General features: G+C 41.8%; 1 protein-coding gene across 1 annotated transcript in view; it reads left to right on the plus strand.

The window, feature by feature from the left end:
- Positions 1–253: 253 nt before the first annotated feature.
- Positions 254–20,427, plus strand: part of MIEF1 (mitochondrial elongation factor 1) — a gene marked incomplete at its 5' end in the record, with an annotated part of 36,781 nt that continues 16,607 nt past the window's right edge. The window contains 3 exons of the mRNA XM_082265039.1: positions 254–397; positions 8,691–8,871; positions 13,401–13,654. Coding sequence (XP_082121165.1) covers positions 254–397; positions 8,691–8,871; positions 13,401–13,654 — 579 coding nt within the window. The remainder of the gene's footprint in view (positions 398–8,690; positions 8,872–13,400; positions 13,655–20,427) is intronic.

Genomic DNA, 20,427 nt, shown 5'->3' on the forward strand with positions numbered 1-20,427 from the left:
GGATGTATATACGAATCATGCATGTTACTCAACCTTGATGATAGAGGGGAGGTAAAACAACTTAGTGGAGCTACACTGCATCTGAGCACCATAAACGCTATTTATATTATTTTTACTATTTAAAGCAAACTCATTCATCCATGTCTCCATGAATAAATTTTTATTACTTATTAAAAAAAATGTCTTCATCAGCATTTAAGAATTATTTGCTTTCTGTGTTACATTTTTACATTTGTTGTTCTAACAGGACATCATGGCAGGAGCTGGTGAGAAGAAAGGCAGGAAGGATGACAATGGCATTGGGACTGCCATAGACTTTGTCTTATCCAATGCTCGTCTGGTTCTTGGCGTGGGAGGAGCTGCGATGCTAGGAATAGCTACTCTTGCAGTGAAGCGAGTATGTTGAGATGTTGGTTGTTCACCTTTATTGGTATTTCAAGTGGTATTAAACCTCAATCCAAAAATGTAATATATTGCAGCTTAGCAATGGTGAGATGTGATTAATGGGGAGTACTCGGATTGTGCGGGTGTGGAATGTGGGGTCCCCCAGGGTTCTGTCCTGCGGCCAATCCTGTTTAATTTATTCATAAATGATCTAGAGGAGGGGATATCTAGTATAATCTCAGTATTTGCGGATGATACTAAACTAAGCATGCCAATATCTTCTGGGCAGGATGTGGAAACCTTACAAGCGGACCTGAACAAAATAATGGGGTGGGCAACTACATGGCAGATGAGATTTAATGTTGAAAAATGTAAAGTAATGCACCTGGGTACCAGAAAGCAAGTTACTCACTAGGGAGGGAACCTTTGGGTTAGTCTAGGATGGAAAAGGACCTGGGGGTTACTGGTAGACAACAGGCTTGGCACTGGCATGCAATGCCAAGCCGCTGCAAGCAAAGCCAACAGAATACTGGGATGTATAAAAAAGGGGATTCACTCCAGAAATAAAGAGATTATTCTCCCAGTCTACAAGACTCTGGTCCGGCCACATCTGGAGTATGCTGTCCAGTTCTGGGCACCGGTCCTCAGGAAGGATGTGCTGGAACTGGAGAAAGTCCAGAGAAGGGCAACAAAAATAATTAGGGGAATGGAGGACATCAGCTATGAGGAAAGACTACAAGCACTGAACTTCTCTCTGGAGAAGAGACGATTGAGGGGGGATATGATATCCATGTACAAATATTGTACTAGCATATGGAAAAACCTATTCAGAGAAAGGAAATACAATAAGACAGGTGGCCACTCACTAAAACTAGAGGAAAGGCGGTTTAACCTTAAAATACGTAGGGGGTTCTTCACTGTAAGAGCAGTAAGGATGTGGAATTCTCTTCCGCAAACAGTCGTATCAGCAGGGAGCATTGATAGTTTCAAAAAACTATTAGATGGGCACCTTAAAGACCACAACATACAGGGGTATACAATGTACGGTTAACAGCAAACGCACACATACATCATAGGTTGAACTGGATGGACTGGTGTCTTTTTTTTTTTTTTTTTTTTTTTCAACCTCACTAACTATGTAACTATGTGGTGGCTGCAATCATTTTTTTCTTTTTTAGGCTTCCCCCCCCCCCCTCCCCCCAGTTTTCACCTGGTGATTTAGCCAGTAATCTCCTGTATTAAAGTGCCCCCACTCTGGTTGAACGAGCACAGTGGCACCCTTAGGACAGCAGCATTGGTAATCTGGAGGGAGGGGAATGGAGTGTTGGATAAACTAGCAGATTTAGATACACTAACAAATTAAAGCTGAACTCTAGTTAAAACTTTATAAGCAGGTAAAGCAAACAGTTTTTTCTTTTTTTTAATTTTGGGATAAAGGTTTTACAAAAAAATAAATAAAAGCTGACTATTGGAAGCACCCCTGTCAGTAGTAAATTGTTTCAATTATCTACATCTGCAGAACTGCTTGCTCTGTTAAAAATCAACACTTACTGGTCAGATCACCAGGTAAAAGTAAAGGGGGAAACAAAGCCCAATTTTCACACATCACATCTAAGTATTCATGAGCTGCAATATAATGTTTGCTTTTGGGTTTAACACTTGATTGCCACGTTATGTTTATGTATTCTTAATTATCTAATTGGTGTCCTTACCTTTAGATCAGGGATCTCCAAACTACGGCCCTCCAGCTGTTGCGGAACTACACATCCCATGAGGCATTGTAAAACTCTGACATTCACAGACATGACTAGGCATGATGGAAATTATAGTTCCTGAACAACTGGAGGGCCATAGTTTGGAGACCCCTGCTTTATATGCTCTTCTATACTTGCTGTGCAATAAAACCACAGGTAAATTACTTAAAACATTTCAAGTAATAAGACTAAAACAGTACCCAAAGATATAAATCCAACCACTGACAATAGAACTTATTTTAGGAAACCTATGTGCATACAACGATCTCTAGAGATTGATTTTTAATTGAATTACTCTCATTAAATTTCTTACACCCTGGCAAAATTGCAATCACTCAGATTATTCTCTTCAGACCACGGTTTCAAAGAATGCCTAGTGAGTGCAGACTTTTTTCACGATTTCTGACCATGTTAACACATAGCTGAAAACTGGCACAAAATAATGGATATTGTTGCTGATTCTTTGGTTTCTCCTATAGATTTTACCCAGAGGTTTGTCTGCTAGTTGAGCTGACACTTAGGAGCCATTTTAAAAAAATGTCCCTGGTATATGCTTTCCAAAAACATATCCAGAGAACACACAGAGGACCCCCCCCCCCCCCCAAATATTACTTGTTTGGTTGCAAACAATAAAGTCCATACTTTGTATAAATTTACCTATAAAGATAGGGGTCATTCAAGTATATTTGATAACATCTTGGGCCTGGGAATTACCTTTTCATATGTGGTCCCTACTTTGCACCCTGATTATTTACCGTATATAATGAACTTACACTATGGGGTTGCTTTACTAAAGGCAGAAATACTATGCACTGCAAGTGCACTTGCTCCAGAGCTTTGTAAATGAGGTAAAACTTCACCTTTCAAAGAATACTCAATCGCATGAAAGAAAAATAAAAAACAGCATTTTTGTTTGTACATAATTGGATGATAGAAACCAGCAGAGCTTCTCCTCAGATCTAGAGCAAATGCACTTAAAGTGCACAAGCATTGCACAGTATATAAGTAAATCAACCTCTATGTGTTGATTTGACAAAAGGCATGGCTACACTGGTATTGTATGTAGTAATGGATTTGCATTTTTCTTGTTGGAACATGTTTGAAAATTAATTAAATGCATCAAAAAGTTCGAACTCATTCTTGCAGTACTTAGGCAGCATTTTAAAAATGGCACATTTAAGTAGACCCTTAATGCTAGTGGTTATTTCAAGTCTTAATTATCTTTATAATTGTTATGCATATATACTATATAGTATCTCACAGAAGTGAGTACACCCCTCACGTTTTTGTAAATATTTTATTATATCTTTTCATGTGACAACACTGAAGAAATGACACTTTGCTACAATGTAAAGTAGTGACTGTACACCTTGTATACCAGTCCGGTGGTCTTTCATCAGCTGTGTCTCCAGTGGGGCACCCCCAAGGTGTATCTGCTGGCGTCTCGGCTCAACAGAAAGGTGCAGAGGTTTGTGGCTTGGTCAAGGGATCCTCTGGCAGACGCCACAGACGAACTGGTGGCCCTGTGTGGTCAGTATCATCTGATTTGTGCCTTCCCTCCTCTCAAGCTTCTGCCAAGACTGCTACGCATGATCGAGGCAGAAGGGATTCTGGTCATCTTAGTGGCTCCGGACTGGCCTCGCCAGGCTTAGTACGCCGATCTGGCGCGGCTGGTCGCAGACGTTCCTTGACAACTTCCTCTCAGGGTGGATTTGCTGTCCTAAGGGTCGATCTTCCATCCCGCTTTACAGTCGCTGGCTTTGATGGCTTGGCTGTTGAATGCCAGGTGCTGAAGGATAGGGGTTTATCTGAGTTGGTGATTCCTACACTGTTTGAAAGCTAGTAAATCTACCTTTAGGAAGATCTACCATCGTACGTGGAAGATGTACATTGCGTGGTGTGAGTCTCTTGGGGTTCTTCCTCGCTCCTTCTCTGTGGCTCGGATCTTGACCTTCCTTCAACGGGAGGTTGAACAGAAATTGACCTTGAGTACCATTAAGGGCCAGGTGTCCGCTTTGGCGGCCTACTTCCAGCGACCTTTGGCCACACCCTCTCTAGTGCGTACCTTTCTTTAGGGTGTCCGACATTTGGTTCCTCCAGTGCGGTATCTGTTGCCACCTTGGGGTCTTATATTGGTTCTTTTAGCTCTACGGAAGCCTGCCTTTGAAAATATTCGGGAGATTCCCCTGCTTACGCTGTCCCAGAGGGTGGCCTTTTTAGTATTTATCACCTCTGCGCGCAGGGTGTTAGAACTGGCAGCGTTCATGTCGTCCACCTTACCTGGTGATTCACGGGGATAAGGTGGTTCTTCTCCCCTGTCCGCCGTCCTTTCCAAAGGTGGTCTCTGATTTTCATTTGAATGAAGACGTGTTGCCTTCCCTGTGTCCCAGGCCTAAGCATCCGAAGGAAATTTGCCTTGCATTCCTTAGATGTGGTCCGGGGCAATTAGGGTGTACCTGCCAGCTACGCAGTTTTTCAGGAAGTCAGGCTTTTTGTGCTCACGGATGGACCTCGAAAAGGGTTGTCTGCTTCCTCCTGTGACCATTTCCAGATGGATCAGACAGACAGTGGTTTAGGCCTACAGTATTCCATCAGGGGTCAGGTTCCTCCTTTCCCTGATAAGGCGCACTCTACTAGGGCGCTTAGTGCCTCCTGGGCTTTCCGTCATCAAGCGTCAGTGACGCAGGTTTGCAAGGCGGCCACCTGGTCGTTGGTGCACACTTTTACAAAAAAACTTTAAGTGGATGTGTTGGCATCTGCGGATGCTTCTTTTGGCTGCAAGGTTTTGCAGGCTGCTGTTTAAGAGGACCTAAATCCTCTTTGAGGGTGTGTTGTTTTTTTTCAGGTGGGCTCCAGTTGTTTGGTTGAGCTCCTGTTGCCTGGTTGGCTAATGTGTAGCCTTGGGAATGTTTTTGTTGTTCCCACCCCTCATGTTTAACACTGCTTTGGGATGTCCCAATGGTTATGAATATCAGGAGCTGTGTCTGTCAATGAACAAAACAGAAAAGTGTCAGGAGTTATAATTCTCCTGACACTGCTAGTAACAGATCTGAGTGGCTATAGCAGAGAGAGGGAGTATACCCCCTGGGACTGCACATGGGTGTAGCCAGAATTATTTTCTGCCTACTGTCTTACTCCTGTAGAGTGCAATATAACCCAATAGTTATGCATATCAGGAACTGTGTCCGTCAATGAACTTCAGAGTGTTAAAAATCCAATTAACACTTCTGAAAGCATTCTTAATTTACAGAATTTTTTTGCACCTGCCTGAAAAAATGTGCGTGTGTGTATATGTATGTATGTGTATATATATATATATATATTTATTATAGTGACGGTACGCACCATCACTGAGACTGAAAAAACTGTGACAGATAAATTAATGGTTTGGACTGCTTCATTTGGTCATACTTGTAGCAGATGCATGTCATCAGCTCAAACTCCTGTCTTCCACGCATTGTAAATTATGCTGATTCGCTCACCTATTGTTTACGGTGGGTTCTCAGTATTTACGCTGTATGTGTATTGTATCTTGTTTTAGCTTTGGTGCCAGCAGTCTGGTCTCCAGGCTGGCTTAAGTGCATCGGTACCTCATTAGCTAACCATTGTGTGATGTTTTGGGTAAATATTCATGTAGAGACTGACCTACTTCTCAAGTGTATAAAAGTCTGTTTGTTGTTCAATAAAGGAGTTATAATTATTATTATTATTCAGGATTTCTATAGCGCCAGCAGTTTACGCAGTGCTTTACAATGTTAGAGGGAGACAATACAGTTACAATACAATAAAATACAAAAGGTTTAAGAGGGCCCTGCTCAGAAGAGCTTACAATCTAATGGGGTGGGGCAGGTGTTACAAGAGGTTGTAACAGTAGGGAATGAGCTGATGGAAGATTAGTTGGCGGTGTGATAGGCTTCCCTGAAGAGATGAGTTTTCAGGGATCGCCTGAAAGCAGCTAGAGTAGAAGATTGCTGTACAGTTTGAGGTAGAGCATTCCAGAGGATGGGAGAGGCCCTGGAGAAATCCTGGAGGCGGTCTTGAGAGGAGCGGAGAGGACGGTTTGGGTGATATTTGGAGACAAGATTGGTGATGTAGCTCGGGGCAGAGTTGTGAATGGCTTTGTATGTTATGGCTAGTATTTTGAATACTGAAGGGGAGGCAGACATTGAGAGGTTGGTAAGGTGGATAAGCCTGGCAGCAGCATTCATGATGGACTGAAGAGGGAATAGCCTATGAAGTGGTAGGCCTATGAGAAGGGAGTTGCAGTAGTCGAGGCGAGAAATAACAAGGGAGTGAATGAGTAGCTTGGTGGTTTCAGTTGTTAAAAAGGGGCGAATTTTAGAGATGTTGTGGAGGTGAAGTCTACAAGTTTTTGACAATGATTTGATTTGGGGCTGAAAGGACAGGTCAGAGTCTAGGATTACACCTAGTACCCTGGCATGAGGGGAGGGATTGATGGTTGCATTACTAGTTTTGATGGAAAAGTCATGGAGGGGGGCGTGGGGGGGGGGGTGAATTACCAGCTCAGTTTTAAAGAGATTTAGTTTGAGGAAGTGGTGCGACATCCATGTCGATATGTCAGTAAGTAAGTTAGCAATGCGAGAGGAGACTGAAGGAGTGAGGTGAGGAGTAGACAGATTTAGTTAGTTAGAGTTAGTAGTTTCCAGTATACAAACGAAGTGTCAGGCTAGTTTTGTATGACGGCGGCTGGGATTTGATATCTATGTTCATGACTGCGAGGAAGCCGTATACTGATGGAAGACCACAAGTACAGTGTGGGTCAGAGGTTCCGTTCACATTATAGCTCCAAAAATTTAGAGGCACACTTTTTAATCAGAGTATAGCATCGAGTCAATTACTCCTGGTATATTGATCTGGTCAGTTAAGTAAAAGAGGGGGTTGTTATCAGTTTCAACTGCTTTGGTGTTAATGAAATTAACAGGTGCACTAGATGGGCAACGATGAGATGACCTCCAAAACGGGAAGGGTTTTACAGGTGGAGGCCACTGACAATTATTTTCCCTACTCTTTTTTTCTGACTGTTTTCATTAGTTTTGCATTTGGCTAGGGTCAGTGTCACTACTGGTAGCATGAGGCGATACCTGGAAACAATACAGGTTGCAAAGGCAGTCAAACTCCTCCAGGATGGCATTTCAAAACGTGCCATTGCCAGAAGGTTTGCTGTGTCTCCCAGCACAGTCTCAAGAGCACAGAGGCAATTCCAGGAGACAGGCTGATACTCTAGGAGAGCTGGACAGGTCCATAGAAGGTCCTTAACTCCCCAGCAGAACTGATTTCTGCTCTTTTGAGCAAGGAAGAACAGGATGAGCACTGCCAGAGCCCTACAAAATGACATCCAACAGGCCACTGGTGTGAATGTCTCTGTCCAAACATTCAGAAACAGACTTCATGAGGGTGGCCTGAGGGCCCAAAGTCTTCTAGTGGGCTCTGTGCTCACTGCCCGGCACCTTGAAGCTTGATTGGCATTTGCCATTGAACACCAGAATTGGCAGGTCTGCCACTGCTGCACTGTGCTTTTTACAGATGAGAGCAGGTTCATCCTGAGCACATGTGACAGACGTGAAAGGGTCTGTAGAAGCCGTGGAGAATATTCTGCTGCCTGTAACATCATTCAGCATGACCGGTTTGGTGGTGGGTCAGTGATGGTCTGGGAAGGCATATCCATGGAGGGATGCACAAACCTCTACAGGCTAGACAATGGCACCCCGACTGCCATTAGGTATAGGTATGAAATCCTTTTACCCATTGTCAAACTCTACGCTGGTGCATTGGGTCCTGGGTTCCTCCTGGTGCACGACAATGCCTGGCCTCAGGTGGTGAGAGTTTGCAGTCGGTTCCTGAAGTATGAAGGAATGGATACCATTGAATAGCCCCCACACTGACCTGACCTAAATCCAATAGAACACCTCTGGGGCATTGTTTCGACACCGCCAGGTTGCACCTCAGTCTGTTCAGGAGTTCAGTAATGCCCTGGTCCAGATCTGGGAGAATCCCCAGGACACCATCTGTTGTCTCATTAGGAGCATGCCCTGACCTTGTCAGGCATGCATACAAGCACTTGGGTGCCATACAAACTACTGAGTACCATTTTGAGTTGATGCAATCAAATTTCTGCAAAATGGACTAGCCTGCTGCATCATATTTTAAGTTTTTGACCCTCTCTAGGGTTAATAATTTTCATTTCCATCAAACGATGTGGTGTCCTTTCGTTCCTAACCCATTACCCAATCCATATCAGTATAGATATCCAGCGTGAAATTTTTCCCTATTGAGATCTGATGTGTTTTCAATGTGTTCCTTTTAATTTATTTGAGCTGTGTGTGTATATGTGTATATGTGTGTATATATATATATATATATATATATATATATATATATATATATATATATATATATATATATATATATATATATATATATATATATAATTATAGAGAACAAATATCTATAATCAGAATAAAAACACTGCTCAGATAAAGCATGCCCCTGTGTCCTAAGTATTCCAATAACTTTTACACCTGTTTTATTTAGATGTATGATCGTGCTATCAGTGCTCCTGCCAGTCCTTCCCGTTCCAGTCAGTCTGGTAAAAGGAGCTGGGAAGAACCAAGCTGGTTGGGCTCATCTACACGACTGTTAAACCAAGACATAAAGACGAATGTGAGTCGCAGTCTGCAGACCCTACCAACAGACAGTTCAGAATTCGAATCAGGTAAAAGCTTCTTTATATGGGCTCAGGCTGATCACCAAATATGTCCGTTTGTATAGGTAATTGGCTTTGAAAAAATAATCAGGTCACAAAATTCAGTTTATAATAAACCATTTTTAGATTTTGATTGTTTATGAATTTATCTTGCCATTCCAAAGTGATTACTGTATAGAAAAATAAATTATCATGCTTGCCATTATGTTCCTTTTCTAGTGTAATACAAAAAGGTGCAAACTACTGTTGCAGCACTATAAAAAGATGATGCTCCTTGCTGATGAGCACAAAATGATGCTGTGGTTTATTGCTAAGGAAATATGAGGCCCTAGGGATAAACACCTGAAAACTAGATGTTTAGGAACAAAAAGGAATACTATTTTCACTGCCTTGAGCCCATAACTCGGATTTGGTCTCAGATGTATAAAGATCTCTGATGTATTGGTAATGCAGTGTTTGAGTCACATAGCACATCTAAGAGTAACTGAGCAATCTAGAGAACTAGATTCAGCATTCAAAAAAAGGAGTGGGAGCCCCTTGTAATGATGGGCTCACATGTTTTGTCTGCAGTTTGTAGTATCGTTGCTGTTTAATACCTGGTCATAGGGGAATTAATGTGACACTAACTGATATCCTTACATATCCACTACTTAAGGGTTCTGTAATCCATTTTCATGAAATTGTTTCTTACTGTGTTTTTCTGCTTCCTTGTAACATCCTTTGAGTTCCCGAGCATTTTTCTATTTCCCCTTCCGTTTGTTTGAAATGAGCAGTGCACGTTAGTTACGGTTATATATACTCTATGTACACTACAATTCCCATAGTGTACAGTCCTTAGACCCTAGTCCATCTCAGAAGCAAGCAAGAGAGGGTGGCTACGTTCCAAAATACAGTGGGAACATGGAGAACGAACGTAGCCACCCTGTAATAGAAAGTCAGACCACAGCAGCAGAAAAAAAGAATTTGGAAATTTCTAAACGAAGGCTGTGAGCAATGGAAGGTAAATCATGAGTTAAGTATAAACACACACATATATATATATATATATATATATATATATATGGTTAGTGAGGTTGGAAAAAGACACAAGTCCATCTAGCACAACCAATAAAAAAAAAAGAAGAAAACACAACAATACAATCCCATATACACAATCCTATACCACAGTTGGTCCAGAGGAAGGTGAAAAACCCCAGCAAAGCATGATCCAATTTGCTACAGCAGGGGAAAAAATAATTCCTGATGGCAAGTGGCTTGCTGTGGGGACAGACACAGAGTAGGAGCAGACAGCACCAGTGGGGGAGCCCCAAGGAGGTGGTTAGGGGCCATATGGCATAAAGCAGGTAAGTAAAACATGTTTATTATTTTTAGGGCTTTAGGGGTTTTTACCGGCGAGTACGAGTACCAATACTTTCGGTCAAGTACTTGCCGATATCAAGTACTGATACCTTTGCAGTGCAATTTGAGCCCATACAAAATGAATGGGCTCAAATTGCATGCAATTTAAACCGGAATGCAGTGTGATTACCCGCTCTGCTCCTCTGTGAATCCAGGCTGAAGTCACTATGACAAGCCTGGGTTCACAGTGGAGCAGTGCGGGAAAGCGCACGTTTTTCTGACAGTAATCGTACCACATTTCTGTTTAAATCGCATGTGATTCTTTGCAGTGCAAAGAAGCCTATTTATTTTGTATGGGCTCAAATCGCAGCGCAAAGGTATCAGTTTTGGGTATTGTAGCATTTTCACAAGTATGAAAGAATATATCGTGTTTTTTTTTTTTTTTTTTTGTTTTTTTAAGAAACTATCCATCTATATATACACTGCTCAAAAAATTAAAGGAACACTTTTTAAAAACACATCAAATCTCAATGGGGAAAAATCTCATGCTGGGTATCTGTACTGATATGGACTGGGTAATGTATTGGGAATGAAAGGATGCCACATTGTTTGATAGAAATGAAAATTGTCCACATACAGAGGGCTGAATCCAAAGACACCCCGAAAATCAAAGTGCAAAAATGATGATCGTTTTTACTGAAATTTGATTGCAGCAACTCAAAATAGTACTCAGTAGTTTGTATGACCCCCCTACGTGCTTGTATGCATGCCTGACAACATTGGGGCATCCTCCTTAACAGACTGCGGTGCAACCTGCTGGAGACAGATGTACGAAACATAACATAATGTCCCAGAGGTATTCTATTGGATTTAGGTCAGGCGAGCATAGATGCCATTCAATGGTATCAATTCCTTCACCCTTCTGGAACTGGCTGCATGCTCTCGCCACATGAGGCCAGGCATTTTCGTGCACCTGGAGGAACCCAGGACCCACTGCACCATCATAGGATCTGACAATGGGTCCAAGGATTTCATCCCAATACCTAATTTCAGTCAGGATGCCATTGTCTAACCTGTAGAGGTCTGTGCGTCCCTCAATAGATATGCTTCCCCAGACCATCACTGACCCACCACCAAGCCTGTCATGCTGAATGATGTTACAGGCAGCAGAATGTTCTCCACGGCTTCTCCAGACCCTTTCATGTCAGTCACATGCGCTCAGGGTGAACCTGCTCTCATCTGTGAAAAGCACAGGGAGCCAATATAATATATTATATCCCCACGATTCATAAAGATATTGTTAATCCCCCAGGAATACCCATTGTCAGTGGAAACGATTCACTCACTGCCCGTTTAGAAGAATATGTAGATATACGTTTACTACCCGTGGTAGAGGAGATGATGGCTTATTTAAAGGACAGCAAACACACGCTGCAGTTGTTAACAGGAATGTAAGTCTGTTCAGGAGCTCAGTGATGCCCTAGTCCAGATCTGGGAGTAAATACCCCAGGACACCATCCGTCGTCTCAGGAGCATGCCCTAATATTGTCAGGAATGCATACAAGCAGGCGGGGGCTTTACAAATTCCTGAGTACCATTTTGAGTTGCTGCAATGAAATTTCAGCAAAATGGACTATCCTGCTGCATCATTTTTCACTTTGATTTTCAGGGTGTCTTTGAATTCAGCCCTCTGTAGGTTGATGATTTTTATTTCCATCAAACAATGTGGTATCCTTTCCATCCTAACACATTACTCAGTCCATATCATTGTAGATATCCAGCATATTTTTCCCAATTGAGACCTGATGTGTTTTCAAAGTGTTCTTTTACATTTTTGTAAGCTGTGTATAAAAATATATATATATATATATATATATATATATATATATATATATATATATATATCTGTATATTACAACCACTTTAATGATCTAGAGCAGGGGTAGGCAACCAGGTGGTTGAAGATCCACCTGAACAAGTTGGGAGAAGTCAAAGATCAACGGGCACGATGTCGCCTCCTCACACCCGATTTAAACCTCTAATTGCCATGCTACCGTGTTGCAGTAGTTGCACACCAATCATGGGTATAAATCCAGTGAGCAGGCAACATATTGCCTCCTCACCACCTGTCAAACACACTCAGATCAGTTCTCAGAAGAGCAGCAGTGCCTGCTGTACTTGTAAATGGGCAGCGGGCCCTTACGAGCCAGCACTACAGAGGAGGCATCAAGTTATGTGGCTTTTGCTCCCTGCTGCATATAGTATAGTATAGTATAGCTACAAATAGTCCCTCTGCATTGCACTCTGTTTGATGCCCTGAAACGGCAAGTCACGCAAGCCTAGGTCACGATCTACTGGTTGCTGACCCCCGATCTAGAGAATTGAAGCCATAGACAAGCAACCAATGACGAATGCCTGCATACTTCCTTCAATACAGATTTTGGGTAAAGTTTTTTTTTTTTTTTGACTATTATACGTTATCTTTGGCATGCATGGGGGTATAAGACTTGGAGATGGGAGTAGGCATGCATTCTAAGTGCAACTAAAGCGAAGTTTCACTTTTTTTTTTCCTTCTGGTCGTACCTACCCCTAACCCCCCCCCCCCCCCATTCCCTGACCCTTCTCGCCCCCCTTGACTCACTACTCTGTCCCCTCTACAGTGTCCCTCTTTTCTTTCCTTTCGTCTTCTTTTCTATAGAAAACTCTTTGAAAAGGTAACACTCCGGAGGGGGTGCCTTTAGTAGCAATCACGAGTCTAATGGGCCATACACACTATAAGATTTTCTGAAGACTTTTTCCTTTAGACTTACCAAAACCATATAATATGAGGTCAAACCTAAACACTTCCAATTTGTATGCAATTTGGCAGGCCCTTGCACTACATAGAAAAGGTAAATCTGAAGGAAATCTACCAACAAATGTTGTATAGTGTGTATCCAGCTTTACCTACCTCTCCACCCCTTGTGGGGGCTGTGTTTTTTTGATATGACTTCTTGAGTTTCAGGGAAATGGATGCACTGAGTTGTATGGACTGTTGCTGTATTTTGTTTAAATAAGTCTTATTTCCCATGTCTATATTTTGTTGTACCTGCTTCTGGTTGTTCTTAATAAAATTTTTATATTTGCAAAAAAAAAATGTTCATAGAATTTGTTTTAGATCTGTTTTACTAATCATTCTCATTTTAACTTGTATTTTTCAGAGTCTTTTCTTCCCAAACCCCCTAGTCGCAAGTCCCAGTCAGATATGAAAAAAACACGGTTGAAGCTTTCTCTTCAGGAGAAGCTATTCAGCTATTACAAGAAACATGTTGCTATTCCACCTGCAGAGCAGAGCTGTGCTAAGCAAGCTGCAATCGACATCTGTGCTGAACTGCGCAACTTCATTCACTGCAAGTTTCCAGACATGCCATTGAAAGAAATGCACCTTAGTGGAAGCCTGTATGATGATCTGCAGGTAACTTTCGTGGATTTGCTTAGTTTTCTTCATGCAGTCCAAATAGTTATTGCCATTCTGAAATGCTGTTTTGGAACCAATGTTAACCTTTTAGACTTTAAAACCTGCAGGTTAGGTTAATCAATTCTGCACTGAATTGTAAACTTCTAAGCTGCACAATGGATATTTCATAGTTCTTCCCAGCATTTTTTTCTGAAAAATATTCCACTGTGGCCCTTGCAGCTGCTCTAAGTAACAATGTGCCTTCATTGCATTATTAGGTTTACCTCATTCCATGTCAAGCTTTACTATAAACGGGCAAAAACGTGCAAATGGTTTTTCAAACCCTAGCCGTTTCTAATAGTTTATATGTGCTAGATTATGACATTGTGTCAAACATCCTTGGCTGATTGCAAAAGAAAAATATAAATATATATTTTTAGTTCCAGTCTGACATTGAAATTACTAGGTCGGAAGCATGATGAATAAGGTTGATTGGGTCAGGTGGGCAGAGAGAGAGCGTGTTGAAGCCAGCAAATAAAAAAGCTTGAAAGTTCAATTATAATGAATAAATAATTATTGTATTAAATTTGGACTTCTTAAAGTGGATGTAAACCCTCTTCTATACCCAGTGAAGTATATAGCCTCAGATGATACACACAGATGAAACAAATCTCCCTACATAACTTTTACATGTATATGTGCTTTCTTTCCCTTTCTTAGTGCAGATTGTGTTTCCTCATTTAGCAGTGGGTGTGGAGTCTGGGCATACACTGTGTGTTAACTGATTGGAGGAAAGGCACACACCCCCACTCCACATAGGCAGAGGAACGAAGGAACATGCAGATCTGTGCTGTGAATAGACAAGCTCTCTACTTATCTATTTCTAAGCACCCTCCCCGACACAAATTTCCAGCTTCTTTTATCTCATGTGTCGGAGAACTTGTTAGAACTTTTTTAATGCTGATAACCGAGGAGCAGGGCAGCAGAAAGACTTGGCACTCAGCTTTGGAGAGAGATAAGTAAACCCTACAGAAAGTTAAAATGTCAGCTTTCTGTGATGTAAAAAAATGAGACCAAGCTGAATCCTTTCAGAACTTTTTCCACACTTGTGCACACCCTTAAACTTTGTTGAAGCACCTTTTGATTTTATTACAGCACTCTGTCTTTTTGGGTAATAGTTTGTCAGCATGGCACATCATTACTTGACAATGTTTGCCCACTCTTCTTTGCAAAAACACTCCAAATCTGTTAGATTGCAAGGGCATCTCCTGTGCACAGCCCTCTTCAGATCACCCCACAGATTTTCCATCAGATTTAGGTCTGGACTCTGGCTGGGCCATCCCAAAACTTTAATGTTCTTCTGGTGAAGCCATTCCCTTGTTGATTTGGATGTATGCTTTGGGTCCTCATCAGAGGCGGCTCTAGATTTTTTGAGGCCTTAGGCGAAAATCATGCAGGAGGCCCCCCACGCACGATAAAATAAATAAATAAGCAGGCGATATTAAAATGAACTGCATATTGTGGCAGCGGTGGTGATGGGGGGTGGAATGAGTGGCAGCAGTGGTGATGTGGGGCTGGGATGAGTGGCAGCGGTGGTGATGGGGGGTGGAATGAGTGGCAGCGGTGGTAATGGGGGGTGGGATGAGCGGCAGCGGTAGTGATGGGGGTGGGATGAGCGGCAGCGGTGGTGATGGGGGGTGGGATGAATGGCAGTGGTGGTGATGGGGGGGTGGGATGAATGGCAGCGGTGGTGATGGGGGGTGGTATGAGCGGCAGCGGTGATGATGGGGGGTGGGATGAGTGGCAGCGGTGGTGATGTGGGGGTGGGATGAGTGGCAGCGGTGGTTATGGGGGCTGGGATCAGTGGCAGCTGTAGTGGTGAGGGGGGGATCAGTGGCAGTGGTAATGGGGGGGGTGCCATCCTCCCCCACCACCTTTTACTAATCCCCCCCCATCAGGGATGAGATCTGTGAAGGTTGTGGGGGGATGGGATCAGAAAGATCCAGTGGGGATGGTGGGGGAGAACAGCACCAATTACCAATCAATTGCACTGGCAATTACTTACTTTGTCAGTCGATTTCCCCCTCAGCTTCAGACAGTCGTTCAGCCTCAGCGCTTCTGCCTCTTCAGACTTCCTGGATGCCTTTTCTTCATGGGGTCTCCTTGCAGAGCCAGCCGGAGCTCCTCCCGCCTCACTCTATTGGCCGTCAGCTGACTTTCTACTTTCGTTTTCGCCTCCAGATTCTCTCTGCATCTATGGGCGGAGGATAGGCGGGGCGGTCCGCAGTGACACTTTGCTTAGCCTCCCCTCTGCAACGAGCGGACAACAGCGTCTCTGCACCTCAATCACACAGACAGTAATTTTGTGCCCCATCCAAGCGGCGGAACTGATGGGCAGGATGCGGGCAGGCTCCCTCTTAGCGGGAACAAACAGAGGCAGCGCCCCGCCGGCCCTGACTACATGGATTAGGCGGCCGCGAGGCCCCTCTTAGCGCGAGGCCTTCGGCGGTCGCCTAATCTGCCTAATTAGAGAGCCGCCTCTGGTCCTCATGCTGAAAGAGGAAGTTCCTCTTCATGGTCAGCTTTCTAGCAGAAGCCTGATGCGCCAATATTGACTGGTATTTGGAGAGAAGAGAGAAGAGATTTTGACTCTTGATAGAGGCATCAAATTGGCCCCTAAAAAAGGATTAATTAAGTTTGACACTTTTATGGTGGTATACAAAAATTCATTAGAAAATTAAATAAAAAAAGGGTTACATACAGAATCCACAGGAGAGAACACAATCGGAGGGCACGCATACTTTGCTTAGGAACAAATCTATCTTTAACCCAAAAATTACTGACAAGTGTATAGATATGTTCAAAAAGCTAGTAACTAAGGAATTAGAGAGGCTACCTATCAAAAAAGTATATGAACAACAACATTAGAAAGGGTATTAAATCCCTGGAAAAAAAGGAAGAATATAGTAGTCCGCCCGGCGGATAAAGTGGGCGGGGGGAATTGTTATCGAAGAAGCAAAATAAGCAAGAAATGAATAATTTATTAGTGGATAGGGATATATATATATATATATATGAAACATTGGTATCTAATCCAACCAAACAGTATAGAAAGGAGTTAGAAAGATTGACACAATATGAAGTAAGGTTAAAAAAACGAATAAACATGAGAAGAAATCTCTTGCCTTCAGCCTGTAGAATACCAGTAATATATTATATCCCCAAGATTCATAAAGATATTGTCAGTCCCCTGGGAAGACCCATTGTCAGCGGAAACAATTCACTCACTGCCCGTTTAGAAGAATATGTAGATAATTTATTCAAAGGACAGCAAACACATGCTGCAGTTGTTACAGGAATGTGAGATCACAGAGGATATGGTGATGACAACAGCTGATGTTGCCTCTTTATACCAATATCAACCATGAAGGAGCAAATATGTCAGTAAAATGGGTGCTAAATAAAAATGGGAAGTTAAGCAGAAAACATAGTATGTTTATCTTGAAATGCTTGGACTTTTGCTTAAATCATAAATATTTTTGGTATGAGGAGACCTACTATCTACAAATAAAAGGTGTTGCGATGGGCGCAAAATTTTGCACCAAGTGTAGCCAACTTGTATATGGCCAAATGGGAGGAGGAAAGGATATCTTTATGCCAAGATCCGAAAATAATATTATACAGACGCTTTATTGATGATCTGCTGATTATAAGGAATGGGGAAGAAGAAGAGCTAGAGACATTATTATCGAGCATGAATGTCAATAACCACAATATCAAATTAACATGGGAGATTAGTAAACCATGTATAAATTTCTTGGATCTTGAGATCAGAATCAGGAATCAGTAGATACAAACTAAAACCTATTTTAGGAGAGCTGACAAATGCGTATATCCCATTAATTAGTTTCCATCACATAACAAGCCCTGTGTGTTAAATATACCCAGGGGACAATATATAAGGCTAAGGAGAAACTGCACGCTCATAGTTAAATATGAAGCTCAATTGGAAAGACCCACAAAAATGTTTAAGGACAAAGGGTACCAGGAGGTATTTTTGAAAAAGGAGAAGGAGAAAATACGAGATATGAATAGGGAGGATTTTATAGTGGACAAAGTAATAACAAGAGAGGACAATGACAGGGGTATTACAATGGTTTTTGGCTATAATATCCAGTGTAGGGCCATTGAACAGGTCTTAAATAAATACTGGCGTGTGTTGAAACAGGATAAGGTGATGGGAGATACATTACTGGATAGACCTAAATTTTTTTATATAAAAGAGCACCTAATTTATAGGAATAAGATAATTAGGAATGTCATAGTACCCCCAAAAATTAGGAGATTTTCCTTTTGGGATATTAAGGGATTTCAAGGCTGCGAAAGATGTTATAGCTGTATTAGAGTACCCAGCAATATGAGGAAAAGGTCATCATTCCCAACACAAATAGAATTTATGATATAAAGGATTTTGTGTCATATGACACTAAGGGAGTGGTGTATGCCATAAAATGTCCTTGCAACCTACTCTATATTGGCAGAACTAAGAGAACACTCAAAGAAAGAATTAAGGAACATGCACACAATATTAGCATAGGGTTCTACAAACATTTTTTGTCCATACACTTTAGAGATAAACATAATAAAGATAGCTGGGGCCAACAATTTTGGGGTATTGAAGCCTCTAAAAAAAAAAACAAAAAAAAAAAACGCTGCAGAGGCGGCAATTTTGTACATGAACTCAGTAAACGTGAGTCGTGGTGGATATATGAATTAGGATCTTTGGTGCCAGGAAGCTTAAACAAGGAGTTTGACTTGGTATGTTTTATTAGTAATCAATAAGAATAGGGGATTGGAAGTGGCAAAATGTGCTTTATGATAACCCCTAGTAATGTCAAGAAAAATTGGGACGATAGGATTATGTGTTGGGATGCTCTTCTGCTGATTGCATCCTTAGTGGACTCCAAAAAAGGGAGGAGTTTAGGTCACACCTTTATTAACTAGTAGGATTCATTATATATTCATTGTTAACAATATGGCTATGATACTTTAAATTGCTGTCAATTGGTTTCATATCATGCTAAAGCCGATGTTGCTGTCCTATATATAGAAAATATATATGAGAAAAAGTGTTGCATAGCCGTGTATCTATTTGCCAACATAGTAGTGTATATAATTAGCAATGGAGATTTGTACATTGTTGAATTTGATGACAAATAAAATGGCTGCTCTCCATGAACTATAAGAAAATAGCGCATGGCCATTAAAAAAAGTCAGTCAGTCATCTGTCCAATAGAATATCCCCTTGATAAAGACACATGACCCTGTGTCAATACGCGTAGGGGAGGGGCAAGGACAGTGACGGCACCTGACGGCTAGGCAGAACCAGCTCCCAGGAGTGTAGACTGACAGCTTTCTTGCACTAATGAAACTTCTGTTGGAGGATATTTTGTATGTTTAGACTGGTGTGCTGGAAGCATCGGCAAAATGTGAGTACATATACAGTGCGAAAGTATTCGGCCCCCTTGACCTTTGCAACCTTTTGCCACATTTCAAGCTTCAAACATAAATATATAAAACTGTAATTTTTTGTTAAGAATCAACAAGTGGGACACAATCATGAAGTGGCACGAAATTGATTGGATATTTCAAGCTTTAACAAATAAAAAAAACTGAAAAATTGGGCATGCAAAATTATTCAGCCCCTTTACTTTCAGTGCAGCAAACTCTCTCCAGAAGTTCAGTGAGGATCTCTGGATGATCCAATGTTGAGCTAAATGACTGATGATGATAAATAGAATCCACCTGTGTGTGTGTGTAATCAAGTCTCCGTATAAATGCACCTGCACTGTGATAGTCTCAGAGGTCCGTTTAAAGCGCAGAGAGCATCATGAAGAACAAGGAACACACCAGGCAGGTCCAAGATACTTTTGTGGAGAAGTTTAACCACTTAAGCCCCGGAGGATTTGGCTGCTAAACGACCAGGGGGTATTTTGGGATTCGGCACTGCGTGACTTTAACGGACAATTGCGCGGTCGTGCGACGCTGTACCTAAACGAATTTGACGTTCTTTTTTTCCCACAAACAGAGCTTTCTTTTGGTGGTATTTGATCACCTGTGCGCTTTTTACTTTTTGCGCTATAAACAAAAAAAGAGCGTAAATTTTGCAAAAATAACTATTTTTCACATTTTTTAATATGAAATTCCCCAAAAAAAAAAATGTAAAAATCCAAATTTTTTAACATTTTCGGCCAATTTGTTTTATGCTACATATGTTTGGTAAAAAAAATCGCAAAAAGCGTATTTTTATTGGTTTGCGCAAAAGTTATCGCGTTTACTAACAAAGGGAAAGATTTTTGTCATTTTTGTTGTTTTTTTTTTTAACGCGTAATGGCGGCGATCTGCGATTTTTTTTTTTTTTTTTTTTGCGGTACTGCGACATTGTGGCGGAAAGATCGGACCCTTGACTGACATTTTTGACACTTTTGGGGTTACCAGTGACATTTCTACAGTAATCAGTGCTATACATATGCACTGTTACTGTAAAAATACACTGGTAGTGAAGGGGTTAACTTTATTTGAGAGGGTAGGGGCGTGATTCTTACTGTGATTGGCTGTGGCTTGAGGTGTAAGGACACCGATCAACGGTTCTACATAGTAGAACCGTGTGATCAGTGTTTTTACACCGAGGAGAATGACAGGCAGCTTGTTTACACAAGCCGCCTGACTTTCTCCCTCTCCCCCGACGATTGCCGAGTGACCGGCGGACATCGGGTCCGCCGGTCACGCGC

The sequence above is a fragment of the Pelophylax lessonae genome, assembly GCF_965119305.1.
Source record: "Pelophylax lessonae genome assembly, chromosome: 8".
Taxonomy (NCBI): Eukaryota; Metazoa; Chordata; class Amphibia; order Anura; family Ranidae; genus Pelophylax; species Pelophylax lessonae.